The sequence below is a fragment of the Clarias gariepinus genome, chromosome 12, assembly GCF_024256425.1.
Source record: "Clarias gariepinus isolate MV-2021 ecotype Netherlands chromosome 12, CGAR_prim_01v2, whole genome shotgun sequence".
Classification (NCBI taxonomy): Eukaryota; Metazoa; Chordata; class Actinopteri; order Siluriformes; family Clariidae; genus Clarias; species Clarias gariepinus.
In genome coordinates this window covers 21,621,468-21,633,980 of record NC_071111.1, presented here as the reverse complement: position 1 = coordinate 21,633,980, position 12,513 = coordinate 21,621,468, and the positions used below count along the sequence as shown (strand labels likewise).

Sequence of the window (12,513 nt, the reverse complement as noted above, 5' to 3'; positions counted from 1 at the left end):
GATCTGGTTAGCAAAGCTACAGCACCCGGTTTCATATATTAAATGGAAATGAACCAGGCTTAAAAAAAAATAATGTATCTCTGCCAACTTTGAATCTTACCCTTTCTCCAATTTCAGTCTGATCCATGAAGGGAAGGATATCGATATCTGGCTGCAGCGAGCAAGCGTCAATCACAGCCTTGTATCTGTAAGACCAAAACAGAAGAATGACATTATATTTCTTCTAACCAAACAAATGCACACGGCCAAAACATGGTATGCTAAAAAGTGTCTCATCTGAGTGACAAAAGTGATTTTTCAGATAAAGTCATATAACATCATTTTTCATAATGCCTCCTCCTCTCCTGATCCATGCTTCGTTTTTTGTAAATATGCATACACATTTATATTTTTACCAGATAAAAAGAAACACAGCTAAATTTTCTTAAATACAGTTTCATGCCCTTTTATGTAGAGTCCGTAACTTTTTTTAAATTAAAATCTTTTAATCTGACATGAAAAGACATAAACCTGAAACAGTATATTATTCTAAAATGAAGAATTGTTAAGATATTGCAAAATGAATTTGACATGGTTACGGATGTCACTACAGATATTTTGCTTTTTAACACTTTAAACTTTTTTAACAATTTAACACTAATTGTTGGGGAGATTAAAATAAGCAATTTTAACTGAATAAACTATAGTTTTCTATGTTTTATGGGCACATAACATAAGGTGTGCGTCTAATTTGGAGCATTTAAACAAAACCACCATTGTTAGTAATTTGGGGAAAAATCCTTAATTTTTCACCCAATGCTTTAATTTAAGTAAAAATTGTTACATCATATGCTTCTAGAGGCTTACACCAATTTTAGTCTCAATACTTATAAAGAAATACTAATCATTTGCATTTTAAATTGTTATAGTTTAAAGCAGGGCAGTATAATGATAAAAAAAGATCGATCATTTTCATGTTACATAACCTTCAGAAATAGCTTCTTTGGCACACACACATTTTCTGTATTATATGTATGATGTAAAAAAAAATTAAATCAGCACCAATACTGTGTTTTGGTCAGTCAACAGGATTTTAAATTTTTCATGAAATATGTTATCAAAATAAATAGAAAGCATCAACAATGTTGCTCATGTAACAACCTGTGATTTTTTTTAAAGAAGGCTGTTCTCACCTCTGCTTGTTAAAGGGACTGCCAAATGTGATGTTTTCCTCTACAGTAGCATTAAGCAGCCAAGACTTCTGAGCTGCGTATGCTACTGAGTACCTGTTTTTACTGTAAGAAAAAAAAAAAAGATTACATAAAAGTGGACAATGGATCTATTATAACACAATCATGACCACAACACACCAAGCGTTAAGAAAATGAGAAAAAAAAAAATCCACATGTTAATGATGATTTCAAAAATGCAGGGAGTCAGGTCACTGACAGTGACGGAAGAAGCAGACCAGACTTTTTTTTATTCATTTAATATTTATTATTCACTGTAATATTCAATGTAACGTTTCCTAAAAACTATGTAAAACTATTGGCCATAGTATAACTAATTCAAGTGTGCTAGGTCAAGAGTAAGTGGGAGTTTAAAAAAAAAAAAAAAGCAGTCTTTCTGTGTCTTAAACACTTTACTTTATAGTAAAGCATTCATCTGTTCATATCATATAGCTTGCAAAATTAATAATTTACATTTATATAAAATATTCTTATAACTTTAGGCCTACAATAACTCATCAAAACATCAATAGCATTAATAAAATAATTGGAGAGTTATCAATCATGTAGTTGGATTAAACTTTTTTTTTATCCATGCTATATGATTCAGGAAGGAAAAACGTATTGAAAAACTATTGCAAGAAATATAACACGGTACACAAGACATAGACATTTTTTATTATTTATTAAACTTGCAGGAACTGCATGAGCCACTTAAGAATGGTGCACAAGGGACTTGATCTGGTGAGACCCATAAAGAGTAAGACTAATGACACATTTAACTCTGACTCAGAGAACACTGGATAACCACCAGAGGCACTGTTCCGACCGAGTAACCTGATTGGACATGAAGTATTCCTCAAATGGCGATATAGTGCATAAAAGCACTGGGACATTTAACTACTAGTATCCCATGTGTTCTAAGAATTGTAAAAGCACTAACTGTTGGTTGCCGACAAGGGTGAAAGTAGGTTGGTCTGCAGTACTGGAAAGAGGGGAGAGCAGCTGCTAAAGCACAAAAATACCAATAACTGTAGCACTGGGACCTCATTTTATAAGAGATCCTAAATCTGTCAAATTAATCCGAAAAACAAAAGCAAAGCTAACTAGCTTCTAACACTGTGAATCCCAAGGACAGTCCGCCACCTCCATGGTTTATTCTCCTCGCCTTTTGGCTACATACAGTAGTACTGAGAAGAATATAAAACTACAGTACTTTCACCCCTGTTAATTACATTAGCTATCAGTTGCCAGCTCCGCCATTTGGGGTTAGCTAGTTCCTACAGTCCTGAAAGGACAGTTGTAAGCAGAGACACATTCCTGGTTGATGAAACAAACAACTCATAATCTGTTGATAATAAATGGTTTTTGTAGAACTGCTGTACTGATGAACTGATTGTGCCTATGACCGGATCAGAGTAGTGCTGATATTCAGTATAACAGCACTCCCTATCGTGTGATATTGCTTAATTATGGAATTTCACAATGAGATTAAAGAAGTATCTATCAATTTATCTAAAACTGTCAATGGCCATCTGTCAAGGGAATCTTCTTGGAGAGTTTCTGTAGGTTCAAAATGTCAACCAATATAACACCGTATGATATTGCTTAGATTTGATCTAAGAAAGATATAAGAAAAACGGTAATCCGTAGGTACATGATTACTGATTATTGTTTACAGTACAAAAAATACCAATGAACTGGTATCTTATTTTATAAAAAAAAATTCAATCTGCCAAATGAATCCAAAGACAATCTTCAGGTTTAACACTTTGATTTCTGTTTCAAAGACTCCCAACATTTTAATGTACACACCATCACACATCATATTGTGATGAACATTTTCATCGAGGAATGTATGGTTAGATACACGAATGTGTTGATGGATGGACCACTGCACTTCTGTTATACAACTTTGCAAATAAATACCTCCGTCCTTCGTGGGAAAAATCTGCATCAAACTCGCTGTTGTCAGGGGTCAAAACATCATTTTGTGAGTCATGGAAATTAGAAGCTTAGAAGTTAGAAATTTTAAAGATTTACAAATCACACACATCTTCATGCTCTCTGATTAGGAAAAAAAAATCTTAGAAGGCTTTTAGCTGATCTTGTTTTTCTTTCTTAAAGCAAGCACCAATCCCCATATTAACACACAAAAACTTCAAATCAGCTAAGGATTCATTCAGTTGTGCATGATGACCTGTGCATAACCTTGGGAAGGGAAGGATAATCAGGAAATTCTGTGTGTGTGTGCTCACGTGTGCGTCAACATCTTTATGTTTGAATACCTTAGGCAGCCATCATGGAGCATCTCACAATCAGGAAGCCTGATTGAGTGTAGCATTGAAGGAAGACACAGAGAGAGACAGAACACACGTGAGGGGAGTTAGTGGCCAGCCCAGTGGGACACAGAATACTCTGCAAGGACAATGACACTCTCATCTTCTCTCTGATCCGTAACGACTAAAGTGATATTTTTAGATGTATGTAGAGCGCGCTTGTCATTGTCTTCACAGAATAAAAAAATCGCATTTTAAAAATAAAGGCTGAAGGATAGTACAGCATGAGAGACAGAAAGTAAGCACTGCTTGACTATAATCTGGATCAAAACAGGCTGAACGTGCATGGCAAATTACAATCTTGTTTTTCACTACATGAGATCATAATCTGAGTATAAAACAGGAAGTTAGGTGATGTAATGCAGCACGAGAAGAGCACATGGCAGACTTACAGACTTTGTGTCACACTGTTGAACTTGGCAAATGCTAATCAGAGACCATCTCCAGTATGGACTGAAAGATGGAGGCATGAGCATTCTTACCAGTAACGGGAAAAACAAAACAGAACACCGACAGTGTTAGTAATAAGCACTGAATGGGACAGAATGATAACACTGAGTTGAGGTGAACCGATACACTTGGAAACAAACAGCAGTGGAAATACACAAGCACACATAAAATGCATGCAAGATGAAGTTTTCAATCCATCTTACTGTACATAGCACAGCAATCAAGATGGAACACACACACACACACACACCTGTATATATACAGTACATATACTGTATTTGCACTCACTACCCACTCACAAACTGAGGTGCATACAGTAAAAAAAAATGTGTGTGAAAAGTTTGTTTCAACAAATAATCAAAACTTTGATTAGCATTGGATATTAAGACATATAAGGGGCGTTCAAGTCAAACCGGGACTTGTGAATGAATGTGTAAAATTAATTGACATTTTTTTGAGGACTTTAATATTTTAACGGTCCAAACGGTTTAAAGAAGAAGGTGGTTCGAAACCTACTTCCATCGTTTCTAGTGAACATTAAGCAAGTAGAACACCTGATCCTTGAAAAATTAACCTATGTGCACAAAAGACACACTGTCTGTGAGAACTGTACATACAATCAGTCACAACACAACTTGCACATTACAAGAACATGGCTGGGAGTTACTGCTACATTTCTGTACAGTCCTGACCACACTCCAAGCCATTTCCACATATTTGGCCCATTAAAGGAGTTCCTGGGAGGCCGGGGTTTTCTGATCCTTTTTATCATGCCTCCAGCATAATGAGAAAACTTTCTCCCTTGATGGTATCCAAGCTCTAGTGAAACACTAGGTTAAGTGCATTAGTGCATCAGGGGATTATATAGGGAAATAAAGGGCGTTTTTACTCTCATAACTGTGTTCTGCTATTCAACACCTTCAAAAGTCCTGGTTTGACTTGGACGCACCTTGTACATTTCTCAAACTCTGTGAAATAACATAGTCAGTTTGATTTGCCTTACTTGCTCCAGTAGACTTTCCCACTGAGGTTCTGCATCTCGCCCAGCATGGCTAATAGAAGTGAGGATTTCCCACAACCCACCTGGCCCACGATCATGGTTAGCTGACCTGCATACAGTAGGGCCAATCCAGTGTCAAATCAGGAAATGTAATAATCATGTTTTCCATTATCGCAATTTTACATTTTAGTATTGTTTCATTGATTGTATTAACATATTAATAAGGATGATTTTATTTCATTAAACAATTTCTGTAATAAAAAAAATATTTTGGGGTGATAACTGATTAACCCAACACTAAACCAGGGACCTTTACCTGAGGGAATGCGGATGTTGATGTCAGACAGGGTTGACATGTTGCTCCCCCATGTGAAGCATCCGTCGTTCACCTGGACGAAGAGAAACAGCAACAGTTAAGCTGATATTAACTGCAAAGAGGAAGATGAGCAATTTAACAGACGCCGGGCGCTTATTTCCCTCCATGCAAACTACCTCACTATGAGGGAGGCTTTTGGGAACAAAATGTTTATTTACACTTACAATAATGTTCCTATCCATCAAAAAATAAGCCGTGCGTGGGTCAAATCAGCAGGCCTGAGAGTCAGTGGGAAAAGGGCAAAATGGACAATCGAAAACAGCTGGGAGCGGCGCTCGAGAATGGGAGACAAGGAGGAGGAGTGAGCGAGTGAGCGGATGTGACATGGGTCAGAGAGTCAGGTCCAGTGCATTATGTGGATTTGTTGTTATTGAGTTCATTAGTTAGGAGGCTAGTTTGGCCCATAGGGAGGCTTCAAGGAAACGGACCCTACAGGGACCCTAAGCCAGAAGAACAACCAAATAAAACAAACTATAAAACAAATGACTACTAAATTCTTCTCACGAGAATTTTAGACATATTTCTGGCTGTGGTTATGAAGAAAATCTAACCAAAACCAATTAATCTCAGAGCAACTTCCATTTATTTATATATATATATATATATATATATATATATATATATACACACCTCATATCGAACGAATAAGTATATTGAATCATTCTTTTTCTTTGTTATCCTTTCATTTTCCCTTTCACTTCATTTCACTGGGTGATATTACATAACAAAATATTTTGTCCGAATGTGAGAACATACATCCCCGTCCAACCCTGTACGTGTCAGACGTGACACGTACATGGGACAGAGGTTAAAAGCAGCTGAGATGAGAACAAGCAGACCCTGCGAAGCGGAGCGCTCTCGTAATTCAGTAGCAGGATGTGCTCTGTGAGTGTGTGAGCAGGGCCTGAGAATCTGAGCTGATGGGGCTCTGTGGAGGCTGCTGATCCCTGACCTTCACGGCGACGTCCTCGGTCTCGGTGGGGCGCAGCGGCCTGCGAATCGGCTGATCGTAGTTATCCATTTGATAACGGAGCGGCTGCTTCCTATTTATCACCTTCGTCTGCAGGGACATATAAAGTGGGGGGGGGGGCATGGAAGCAATATGAAAAACTCAGGATATTTTACAGTAAACATACAACTCAAAACGCATGATTTAGTTGCCAATTTAAATAAATACCATAGAGCTCTATTTATTTCTCTAGTGTACAGTCAGTCCTAAAATTTGGTTCACCCTTAGGCAATATTTATTGCTGCCTAGGGGTGGAAAGGGTAATACTTATACTGTATATACAGTATAAAAATAGATTTTACATACAATACATTTTTTTTAGAGATCACGGCTATATATTTTCATAAAGACTTAAAATCTACAAGATGTGGGTACAATTTATTTGTAAAGTGTTCCAGAAGAATTTTTTTTTCTTTTATCTGACCATAAACATAAGTGTCTGAAATTTGTTATATGTTATAATAATGATATCTGGTTAGCAAGCAACACAACAAACATTAAAAAAAATGCTCTGGGAACTTTTTTAATACTCATGGCATCATGAAGTACCAGAAACATTATTCAACTTACAGTATGAATTGTATCCTTATGCTAGTTCACTACAGACTAGTTCAAATAGACAAAAAAAAAAAAAAAAAATTATATATTAACCGAGCGCATGGTAAAGTGGCAGTTCTTTAGAGATTTCTGAAGAGGAGCGATCACCAGGCGAACCTAGGACCCTGACGAGTGTCTTAAATTCATTAATCTGTACTACATCTCATTGACCATTACGTTATGTTGGCAAAATACTAAATGCAGTAATGCGTGTCAGTAATTGTGATACCTAAGGATTTCTCCCACCCTGACAGTCTCCCGTTACAACTCTGGACTCCGGAGATACTGTATCAACACCACCGCTTCTAGTTTAGCACTGAATGTGAAACTGAATGTGGTCTTCAGCTTATGCATTATGAGATGCTTTGCCGCTCGCAGTTGTTGCATAGAGATGTTATTTAAGTACTTTAACTGTCCTTAAACTCAAAATCACTCTGGCAATGCTCCAATATCATCAGGAAGGCATTTCCGCCTGTAGAAATGCAACTCGCTAGCCGGCTTTATGTAAACACTAAAGACTTCTGTTCATAGAAATCCCAGAAGATCAGCAGTTTCTGAAATAGCCAAATTAGTGCCATGCCTTGCTCAAAGTCACTGAGATCACATTTTTCCCTATTCTGCATTCATCCATAACTGAGTATTTATGTGTACTTACTCCCCCAGAGGATTTCTTATAGGACTCGTAAGCCATCGGCATGTCTCCATTTCTCCAGCTGTCATCGCCGATCTCTTCACTCTGCAGGAACTCGCCCAGCTTTTGAACACTTTAGGAAAAAAAGGAAAAGCACTATCAACGAGATCAAAGAGCATGTTTCTAATGTGCTCTTAAACGCTATTCCAGAGTTTTCGGATAATTTAAGTAATATCATCTGCAACAAAATGAGAAAAAAGATTCTCAGATCTTTTAAATAAAGATTATCTAAAATGACAACACAACATCAAGGGTAACACCAAGGTCCTTATCTCTAGCTTCTGGGTTCAATGGATAGATGTGAAGCTCTAGGGTGAAATCAGTCATGGTCTGCAGGCAGTTTAATCATAAATTACTAGGAATGCAAATCACCAGGGACAACCCGATACAATATTATCACGATACCTAGGGGCTGATTTGATTTATATTGCAATTCTGTAAGTGTCATGATTTTATAATTATCCCAATTTGATATTATTATTATTATTATTTTTCTATTTTTTATTTTTTATAATGAGTAAAAAGTAAATGTTAGCCATTCGATAAAGCTACAGTTTTCTCACCTAAAAACAAGCGCAGCATTTCAACAATACAAAACAAGACTTTAACATTTAACTTAAAATTCAATTAACAAAAAAACGAACTTTTACTGAGCAACATATTTTCTGTTATGTCATCAATTATTATAGATTTTGTCTTTTCTCTCAAACTTAACAAAGAGGTCACTCCTACCACACCGCAGGGTGAACCACCTTCAGGATTATAAAGAAACTGTGATGTTTTACTGCCTTAAATTTGTTCTCACAGTGTTCTGAGACTGGTGTCAAAAAAGACATTCATTCAGACTTATTTCTGTTCTGGCACCAAGGTGGTGAAACGAACTTCCTCTCAATGTCTGTACAGCTGAGTCTTCGACAATCTTTAAACGACGACTCATGACGTATCTGTTTCTTTAATACTTGGACTAATCCCCTCCCCCATAAAAAAAAAAAAACTCGTCTCAACTGTGTTTGACTGATGGCACTTAGTTAGTAACCTAGTAACCCAGTGTAAGTATATATCCAGTGACGAAAGCTTCAAAGCACTTTTTGTAAGTCACTCTGGATAAGAGCGTCTGCCAAATGCCTAAATGTAGATGTGTCTCTATAATGAGTGGGTTTTGAGACTAATTTGCTTGCAGAGATTGGAAAAAAAGGCTGATCGGATGTTTTAAAGGGTGATAACATATTGCCTTAGAAACGTATTGCCACGTTCTTCTGTTGCACCACTCAGAAGCTCATGCACTCGGCAGGAATCAGTTATATCCGAGACTGATCAAGCTGAAACCCAACAAATTCCACTCGCTGGCTTATCAACCGGTGCATCTGTATTATAAATGTAAAAAATCAATTTTGAAGCCAATTTGGAGATACACGAAGTGCGACACAAAGGATTGTAATCCATAACTAAATCAATTGTTTTCCCAATCTCTACAAATTACACTTGCGTAGACAGTATAGGGACTTAAATTTTGTTTCTGATTTTCTCAGACTGTGTTGTGCAACAGATTTCGTACCTGACCAGAGCCTTAACTGCGAATCGTACTACAGTGGAGAGCAGGAAGAGCGGCGTGACCAGGATGTGGAAGAGAGCCAGAGATGCGAATGCCTGAGCTGGACTCAGCTTGTTCTCAGGTTCGCTGATATATGCATGAGTAACAAAGGTCTGAAAGAAATCACATTTACCACTTAAAAATTAATACTCCATTTAATAAGGTATTTAAGGTATATGACATCCATATGGGTAAAGAGCTACACTATAAAGACATCAAGTCTCCTGTCTTACCACTAACACAGCAGCAATAGGGATGGCTGCATTCATAAAGACTGAAAAGTAAGGAAAAAAAAACCATAGACTGATTTTTACAGAACCTTTACCATATTGTGATAAGAATGAGATTTCAATCATGCTTACTAGACATGGATGTATAAAACGCAAACGTCCTGAGGCTAGTGAGTTCCTTGTTCCTGGTGTCGAGTACACTGTCACAGAAAATGTTTTCCCAGGCATACAACTTCAGCAGCTTTATGCCCTTTAGGATCTCTGTGGTTTTTTTCAAACGGTCTGTTGAGTAGTCCTAAAAAAGAGTGTTCATATGATCAAAGTCATTCATATGATATCATCAGTATGTATAAATCAGAGGTGTACAGAACAAATAAGAAGTGTTACCAGGGTGTTTTTCTGTGTGTCGGCCAGCTTGGTGGCGATGAGGTACTGGATGGGGGCCAGCAGCACGATGACCAGTGCACCGATAAGCGCGCTGGACCCCAACAAGTAATACAGCAGGATGACGCCCATTATGATCTAAATGAGGATGAGAGCGTGACATAAGTTGTCAACGTGAAGCACGTACACACATGAAGTATACTACACTGTCACCACTTCAGAAGGTCAAATTATTGGGCTGCATCAAGCAAAGACAACAACCAAGGCGGTAGATATTGATACTGAAACTGGGTTAAGAACCCTTTAGCACTTATAATAACCTGAAAAGATATGAACCCTCAATCCACTTAAACACTTGGTGGTAAAAAAAAGATATAAACGGTAATAACCAGAGCTATGTTTAATAGTGAAACTAAGAGTGCATACAATGTCATGAGAAATCAAAGGATTCGGACTAAACTGATGTGTGGGCCTAGGAAAACCATTTGTTAGTGAGACTAATCAAAAAGTTGCTAGGGAGCATAAAGCTTGGAATTTGGAACAATTGAAAAAGTTCATGTGGTCTGATTAATCCAGACTGACCCTATTCCAGAGCTATGGGAGTGTCAGGGTAAAAAGGAGAAGTGTATGAAGTAATGCACCTATCAAGCTTGTTTCTTGGCTTAGCAATAAAATGAAGTCAGCTAATGACACTTACACACCCATGTTACCTGGACACATCAGCTCCAAACATCAAATGCTTTACAGGAAACTGCATCTAAAAAGCAAACTCTGTTTCATTCTTTTCTCTTTTTTCAACTATACTGACGTGAGAATGTGACTAAGTTTGAGCAAGAAACGGTGCTGTCTAAACCATAAACTGAAGGTAAACGAGACTTTGCAAACATTGCATTTCCTCGATTGACCAGCTTCCCAATAGTAACCCAATCCCCATAGACTCCAATGTTAATATTTCCAGCTAAGAACAGAAATAAACAGATGCGCATCCTGGTACAAAAAACTGTTTTGGTCTCCATAGCCACATTTCCTATTCATAACAACTCTACAGGGATACATTTTTTTATTTAACCGCTAGCTGTCTGCTACACATTAAGTCAAGTCAAGTAGGCTTTTATTGTCACTTTAACCATATACAGTTTAGTACACAGTGAAACTAAACAATGTTCATCCAGGACCAAGGTGCTACATACAGTACAACATGCTAACTAACATGCTAGTAACTAACTAGCTAACTAACTAAATTAACCAAAAACTAACTAGCTAACCTAGAGACCTAATTAGTTGGCTAGCTGGGACAAGACAGATTGACATTTTAAGTTAACAGAGAACTAAGTTTTTATACAAAAGAGACAACATCAAGACAACATAAAGAAAAGAACACAAAAAAATTACTTCAGCTAAACTGATAACTGGAATCATTTTAGTTTAACTTACCACAAAAAATGTAAGAATTTACACCGGAAGGTGTACAGGGTATGGACGACGTTAAATTAAATGTAAAAAAAAAAAACATTTTAATATAAATGAACATTGGCTACCTTAAGCATTTTAGCTGAGCTAAAGCTAAGCTAGCAACCTTATGGTAACCAAGGTTCCAATTTACAACCACCTCCGTTTTTTTTTTTTCAATCCATTTGCCCATTTATGGATTAACCAGGGTTTATAAGAAGTCAGATCTTGCCAATATGGTGACGAACCGGGGTTCCCACGGTTGAGCTTCAAAACTGCTCTTCAGAAAACCGATGGTTTACGTCACTGAGGGTTTGTCCAGTAATGTTATTCATTTGAAAAAGATGAATTTAAAGTACTACTGAACAAGCACCTCGACTACCAACCTTTCAGACATTTGACCTAATTAGGACCATTAAATTATGCACTGATGGAGTGACAGCCTGGAAGCATAATGCCTCCATCATCTAATGGGAAGGGGTTAAAACAGGTTTTCAACTTGTAACTCATTGAGGAGCATGACACAGCCAAGAAATCTTGTCACAATGAAAATGTTGCCTGAAATTGATGTTTACTGAATGGTTACATGAATGCAAAAAATATATATTTATAATCCAAATTATGGAATCACCATAATGTACATTGTCTAGAATCCCCAGCATTTTGCTTTAATAAGCGAGACTGTGTGAGATCTGAATGTGATTCATTCCCAGCCGCACAGAAAAGATGTTCACCTTTAACTGGTTTACACAAGAAAGCTCCTCATGGAAACAATGAATAATCGCACGTTGTATTGCCAGTGCCCATAAACTATCTAAATGTTTCTCTTGCTGCGAGTGGACCTACTCTAACTATACAGTACCTCTTTGTAACAAAATGTGAATTAAATGTAAATGTACAGTTGTTGCAGTTTGTTAACCAAATGTTAGTATACCCAATATCATGTTAATTATATATGACATTACAGGACCAAAGATAAATCCAGTTTATATTTCATTTACTACTTTCAAATTAATTTCATTTAAGGAGTTAAGTACACAGATCAGTCATAACATTGTAATGCAAAAACAACCAAACAAAAAAACAACCCAACATGCCCAGTATTGTGTAGGTTCCCCTAGTGCCACTCTGGCCCCTTGGGGAATTGACTATACAAGTCAATTATATACAAGAACTATACAAGAACTTT

The 12,513-nt window shown here is 37.1% G+C and overlaps 1 protein-coding gene across 4 annotated transcripts in view; it reads right to left on the bottom strand.

The window, feature by feature from the left end:
- Window positions 1-12,513, bottom strand: part of abcc9 (ATP-binding cassette, sub-family C (CFTR/MRP), member 9) — a 49,477-nt gene that overhangs the window by 18,557 nt on the left and 18,407 nt on the right. For all 4 annotated transcript variants that reach the window (XM_053509096.1, XM_053509097.1, XM_053509098.1 and 1 more), the window contains exons 11-20: window positions 9,879-10,013; window positions 9,624-9,786; window positions 9,495-9,535; window positions 9,226-9,374; window positions 7,635-7,743; window positions 6,326-6,433; window positions 5,314-5,386; window positions 5,001-5,106; window positions 1,173-1,274; window positions 101-185 (exon numbers count right to left, since the gene is read on the bottom strand). In XM_053509096.1, coding sequence (XP_053365071.1) covers window positions 101-185; window positions 1,173-1,274; window positions 5,001-5,106; window positions 5,314-5,386; window positions 6,326-6,433; window positions 7,635-7,743; window positions 9,226-9,374; window positions 9,495-9,535; window positions 9,624-9,786; window positions 9,879-10,013 — 1,071 coding nt within the window. The remainder of the gene's footprint in view (window positions 1-100; window positions 186-1,172; window positions 1,275-5,000; window positions 5,107-5,313; window positions 5,387-6,325; window positions 6,434-7,634; window positions 7,744-9,225; window positions 9,375-9,494; window positions 9,536-9,623; window positions 9,787-9,878; window positions 10,014-12,513) is intronic.